Here is a 6,491-nt window from a genome sequence, read left to right as displayed (position 1 = left end):
CGCTGCCGTGGCGACGGTCGGCCGCCGGCGCTGGCTACCGAGGCGGTCCACCGCCGAATTCCGGACAGACGGACAGGAGGAGGCCACAGTCTTGTCGCCGTGCGCGACGCTATCGGCTAGCTACCTAGACCACTTACAAAGAGTTCGCACCGCGCGCGGTTCGTTACACGCACGCACGCTCACGATCGGCCATCCACCGTCGAGAAATACCCCGGCTGAAGTCCCTCTCGCTGCGCGGCGGCCGCCCCGACGCGGCTGGCAGCCGCTCACAACCCGCGAGACGTTTGGTATGATCCGGCGGACGCCCAGCACGCGCCGCCGGCACTCGCACAGCTCGCATTCGACACACGCGCGCGCGCACCCTACAACAGGTCACTAGTCGCCACCCGCGCCACTCAGACAATGCCTCGAACGGTGCTGTACAGACTGCGAGCTACCTCGCCAGGTAAATAGATATAAAACAGCCAGTTATGTGCAAATATTGCCGCCGCTCCACGTGCTGCACGCAGCCGCCCGCTCCCGCTGGGAGCGGCGCTGTCATGGTCCAGTCACTCACGCTACAGGGGCGCTGCCCGCTGAGCCGGGCTGCCGGCCGGAGCGCGCACACCAGCGCCCCTGGCGGCCAGCGGCCGCAGTTACGATCGCGCTTGCAGCAGCATCGAGGCGAAATTGCTGTGGAACTTAAAGTGCCGCTTGTCGTAGAACTTGAGCAGCGCAGGGCTGTTGGGGTGGTTGTCCTTGAGGTGGAAGTAGTGCGCCTCAGGCTCGATGGTGGTGTTGCCGCACTCCTCGCACACGTAGACTTTGTTGCGCCGCTCCTTGTAGTTGTACTGGTGCTGTACGCCGTGCACCTTCAGGCAGTGCGACTCGAGCGAGCAGCGCTGCGTGAACGACTTCTCGCACATGACGCACCGGTAGGGCCGTACACCTGCGGAGGAACGGAACATTAGCTACACATAACCCTGCCCGGCGATCGCGGCGTGGCTTGTGCTTGTCGTGGGCCGCATCGACAAAACCCGTGTGAATTTTCTCACGGTGGTATTACGTGTGGCGTCTCTGTGGAGACGTATGTTCGTAGTGGGGCCGCACATAGCTTTGCTGCAGTCACCCCTGAAAACCTATATCTCCTCCCACTCTTCGCTACCCGCTGACTGCGCTGGTGCGCCAGTTATGGGTCCATATATATATATATATATATATATATATATATATATATATATATATATATATATATATATATATAATATAAACATTTAGCAATGGCATAGCAGGGTGCAGACGAGTTTGTACATGTCATCAATATACGAATTCTATGACCTCATCGCACAGGCCATCTGTTCTGCAGAGGTACAGAAGTTAGCTGTGATCCCTCACGGGTGTCTGCAGTAACACCGAAAAAGTTCCTGTGCACGTCATACATAGCGCAAACCATGGGAAAGACTACGTCAAAGGGGGCCCAGCAGCCTGGAAAGACCGTGCAAACCAGCAAAAAGCTGCAACTGCTTCTGCGGCGGCGTGACTCAGCGTCGCAGCCGCCGGGCGCTGCCAAATAAGGTGCTCGCCCTGTCTGGACCCCGGGTATTTGGCCACACCTCCGGATGTTCGGCTGGGCTGTCGGGGGGCGGGGGGGGGGGGGCTGCCGGGCGGGCGCGCCACGTACCGGTGTGGGTGCGAGTGTGCCTCTTCAGGTCGAAGGTGTCGTTGAAGCCCTTGCCGCAGAAGGTGCAGAGGTAGCGCTTGACGTCCGAGTGGCACTTCATGTGCCGGTTCAGCAGCCGCTGCAGAGTGAACTTCTTGGAGCAGAGGCGGCACATGTAGGTCTTGGGGTCGTCCTCGACAACTGGAGGAGGCGAAGCCGCCCGTCAGTACGCGTTTACCATGGAGCAGCGAGATTTATGCAATTATTTACAGATCCCAAGAACTATCATGTAACACAGGAAAGACATGCATTGGAAACTCAACAGCTTTGTCATTAGGGAAAAAGTATGGGAAGTCAAGTGCGGACTGGCCATGGGACACTTAAAGCCCTTCGCGAAGACATGTAAGTGATTTCAAGGAGCAGACCGTTGTCTGTCATGTCGACAGGGCTTTAAGCTGATGGAGATCGTTCTCTTTCAGCTCAAATCTGCCACTCTCATATCGTGGCAGGGAATACGCGTGTTGAGCAGTGAGTGCTTTCGGCGATGGTGATGTCCATACGGCCAGCATATGGACAGCGTGGGATGGCTGTGCCAAGCTATTGGAGTGGGATCGCTATACTAAGCTATCGCCAAACTGAATTATCCTCGAGATATCGGTCGAGCCCTGATGGCCTCCGGCGGGTTTTACCCGAACATCGGAGTTTACCAAACACTGGGATGAATAACGCATGCGCTAAGCCTCGAGGCAGACGCCGAAAAGGCTGCTTCCACAACCCCTGTGCGGACCCCAGAGCCCCTCCGGCCCTCGAGCCCAGGTCCGTTATGCCAGACGTACTAGGTACGCCGTTCTCATTCACGGAGTATGCTTCCACGGCGTCGTCACAGTTGGCCGCGCGGCCGGCGCGGAAGCTCCGCTTCGTCTCGGTAATTACCTCCAGGAAGCAGCGCCACTCTGGGTCTTTCGCGTTCATTCACCCGGCGACCGCAGCGCCATCTGTCGACCAAATCGAAGTCGTGGTACTCACTGATAGGTGGCAGCTTCTCCACTTCCAGGTCTCGCTCGTTGATCAGCGGGTTCTTGATGCCGTGTCCGCCGTTCACGAACTCGAAGCTATGCGAATCTGGCAGTCCCATCTGCAGAAACAAGAAATCGTGTGGTTTACTGTGTGCCTTTCTCTATATGTATGAACTGGCGCCAATGACGTGGAAGGACATCGCCTGGTACAGACGCCACTTTCCGCACACATTTTGGGCGAATTATACCTGTGCAAGAAGAGAGCAGATGGCTTTGCAGATAAGCCTCAGCGGCAATGTCTGCGTGAGCGGCTGATATGCCGATCAGGCCGGCTCTGGGGCGGGCGACGATAACAAGACTGTTGTTCCGCAACACACGCGATACAGAAGGCTTCGACGAGTTAAGTTCCTTTGACGGCGGTCAGAACATATCAGAATGTTCAGTTGGGGCAAAGTGAAAACCAGAGCGGCATAATGCTGATGGCCATTTCAGGTAAATGGTGTTTGGGTGAAACAGACGGGACAGCTGGCCTAAGCGTCGTTACTCCGTCAAGCAACTTCACTGGTGGGGACTTCACCCTGATCTGGCTCATGAATACGTTTGAATCGTTGCAAGATATCTTTGAACCAGGCACCAACAGCATTCATTTGCTAGCGCATTCGTAGATATTCGCTCCACCGTACAAAATCAAGCGTAAATGTTGCGTTACAATACCTGCCACTCCATCAGCCCGTACCGTGTCCAGCTGAGCGTCAAGTCATTGTCCTCACCACAAAAGTTTGCGGCTCAGCCGTTCTAAGGAACTTACCAGTGCACGGATTGCGGTCAAACCCAGGCCTTTCTGCTTAAAACTGGGGATGTTTTGCAGCCTAATCGGCTGCGATCTGCAGGCCCCGTCACGCTCCCCGTACGTTACGTCCAACTAAGCGCAGCAAAAATGTCTAACAACCCGGCCAAAGCCGCCCTCGCAGACGGGCTGAGAGGCGGGCAGGGGGTGGACCGCCGATAAAATCTCAGTCTCAGATGGCATTCTTGCCTCACACTGTGTCAGAATGGGATGTCAACTATTGAGGCCAGCTTGGCATCACGACGGGGGCCCATGTTACGGGTGATAGAGGTTGGCGATACCAGCCTGTCTATGTCAGATCAATAACTTAGACAGCAGTTTCGCTGAGATCCTGATAGTCTATGGAAAATTTTGTTTCTTTCTTAAGGAAATTTGGTCGTATTTCCCTGCGTCGCAGCCTCCGTTACGTAACATTCCACTTCCACACACTGACCTATGCGAAGCTGAAAACTGTATGCTGCTATGACCAAGACTCTTTACCCGGAGCAATTCACAGGCCTAGCCTGGACCCCAGAAACGTCAGATGCGGTCCCTAAATATCTGGGCAGCTGCAAGTGTTTCTGACATTTAGTTTTACGACGTAGCACTGGGCATCGCTGCATCTTGGTCCATCCTACCGAGGAACGATCCGTGTCGAGATGAGACAAAGCTGTCACCCTCGGCAGAAGCCGGTTGAGCCACGGCACTGTTTCAAGACCCGATGACACTCCACTGACGGTTAGGCATCGGTCCGGTGATCAACGGATGTTGTTAGAGAGAGCTTCAGGTTCTCTGCGCATTTACTGTACATTTTGAAGCATGCCATTGCATAAGCATCGCTGCGTTGCATCGCGCCTTTGTAATGCCCTTGTTTTCTTGTTTCCAAGCCGATTCCGAAGTTCGATCGATAATACTCAAGACAAGAGATCGGAGAGTCACGATATTTGTTCTCAATGCTCCAGCGGAATTTCCCAGCTGGCATGCACCGCCCGCGAGCGCCGGCGGTGATCTCTTTCCCATCCAGCCGCGCCGTACTGAACCGCAGCCCCTCTCCCCTAGACACACACACACCGTCACCTCCAGCGCGCACTCACCCGCTGCTGCAGTATGCTGACGCGGATGTCGAGCGCAGGCATGCCCTCGGCCATCTGGTCGCCGCTGGACGACCCGGGCGAGGTGGGCGAGCACCGGCCGCCGTGCGTCGCCGGCGAGGCGGGCGACAGCTGCGCAGTCGACGACTCGGGCTGCTGCGCCGGCTGCACGGCCAGCTGCGGCTGCGGCGGCGCCGCGCCGCCGTGCGGCCCCGTCACCAGGAACTTGCCGTCGTACACGGCGTCGGCCAGGCAGGACGACACGACCGGCTCGGAGAGCGCCGGCAGCGCAGTCGCCTCGCCGAGCGCGTCGACGACCGTCTGGTGCGAGAGCTCCGCCTGCGGGCCGCCGGCGGCCGCCGTGCCCGTCGGCTGCAGCAGCTGCTCCAGCCCGAACAGGTCGTGGCTGTCGGTGAGCAGGCCGCCGCCGGCGCTTACCGTCGGCTTCGTGTCGGCGAACAGCTCGATGTCCAGCTCGTACGGGTCGGCGAAGTTGAACGGCTCGGTGCCGCCGAAGCCGAACGGTAGCGGCGCGTGGCGCGGCAGCGGCCCGCTGGTTGAGTGCACGCTCCACGACTGCGCTGGCGGCGGCTGCGGCGGCGGCTTGCACCCTTCCACCTGTAGGTCGATGTAGCCACCTAGGTAGGTGTCCATGTCGGCCGACTGCAGCGTCTGGTACTGCTTCGGTGAGTGGCGGCCGCTCTCGTACGTGTCATCCGGTTGCTCCGTCTTGCAGCCTAGCAGGCCCACATTGAAGCCGCCGCCGCCCGTGTTGAAGTGCATACCGCTGCCGTTGGAGTTGCGATTGTTCATGTTGTTACCCGGCGAGCCCTGCTCGCCTGGACCGCCGCCGCCGCCGCCGCCGCCCCCGCCCCCTCCCCCGCCGCCGCCGGAGCGATAGGGCGACCCGGGCGTCGGTGAGAGCGGATTGTTGCCCGACCCTAGTGGCGTCTGCATCGGCGCCAGGCCATTGCGCGGCACGCGGAGGTTCATCGGCCTCTTCTTCGGCGGCGGCGAGTCGATGTGGACACGCGCACTGACCAGGTCGCGGCGGTAGAAGGGCCGCTTCTTCGGTACGGTCGGCGTGTGCGTGATGACCGAGTGGCGCGCGTGCGCCGGCGGCGCCAGCGACGGGAAGCAGCTGATGGGGTGCGCGCCTACCGACAGGTCGATGGCGCGGCTCGGCTCGGTCGGCGCCGGCGGCGGCGCCGGCTCCTCGGTGTGCCGCGCCGCCGCCCGCTCCGGCTCGGCCTCGCGCTCGGCCGGCGCGCGCACGAGCGGCTCGTCCTCGTCCGGCTCGTCGTGCACGCGCGCCTCCTGCAGGCGCCGGCTGACGGCCTCGACATTCTCGGCCTGGCGGCGCCGCTGCTGCTCCTGCAGCGAACGTGACGCGGACGGCCGCATCCATTCCAGCTTCAGCGCCCAGTCGAAGGCGGAGCCAGCAGCACTGGAGGCGTCTGCGGTAGAGAAGCGGCGAGTTAGGGGGGCTGTGGGGGGGGGGGGGAGCTGGGGCGTAGCCCCGGCAGCAGCACCGCCAGGTCGTGAAGAGGGCGCCGCAGTGCCCCTTGACGGCTGACGAGGTTTGCAGCCTCGCTTTCGAACGCCTGTTGTGGGCTCAGCAATTCCTGCGACACGCGAACATGAGGCGTCTAGCTTCACGGCGACCGCCAGATAATGAGATGCACCGGCGGAAATGTCGACGCCGACAAAGAATATTAATTCCCCATTCCATTTGCAGTTTGGCAGATACCTGTCGGCCAGGGTGGCGCCATCTCTCTGCGGTACGCCGTCACGACGGATCGCACGCGGGAGAGATAAATAGATACTTGTCACGGAGAGAAGGTCAACAGGGTTGCATCGCGATGGGTGCAATACGTCTGAGCGTGCGTTGCGGGATCGGGATTCTGCAGTCTGCACGT

At 59.8% G+C, this 6,491-nt stretch overlaps 1 protein-coding gene across 1 annotated transcript; it reads right to left on the bottom strand.

The window, feature by feature from the left end:
- Window positions 1-634: 634 nt before the first annotated feature.
- On the bottom strand, window positions 635-5,779 carry LOC119107619 (PR domain zinc finger protein 1-like). Its single transcript, XM_037231128.1, has 4 exons — window positions 4,576-5,779; window positions 2,666-2,774; window positions 1,661-1,840; window positions 635-928 (listed from the first exon to the last, which is right to left on the bottom strand). Exons 1-4 carry the CDS (start codon window positions 5,563-5,565, stop codon window positions 636-638), a joined length of 1,572 nt encoding a protein of 523 aa, XP_037087023.1. The 5' UTR covers window positions 5,566-5,779; the 3' UTR covers window position 635.
- Between the last annotated feature and the right edge of the window lie 712 nt (window positions 5,780-6,491).

The sequence above is a fragment of the Pollicipes pollicipes genome, unplaced genomic scaffold, assembly GCF_011947565.3.
Source record: "Pollicipes pollicipes isolate AB1234 unplaced genomic scaffold, Ppol_2.1 Scaffold_6686;HRSCAF=7923_pilon_pilon_pilon, whole genome shotgun sequence".
NCBI classification, from domain to species: domain Eukaryota; kingdom Metazoa; phylum Arthropoda; class Thecostraca; order Pollicipedomorpha; family Pollicipedidae; genus Pollicipes; species Pollicipes pollicipes.
This window is presented reverse-complemented; position numbering and strand designations above follow the sequence as displayed.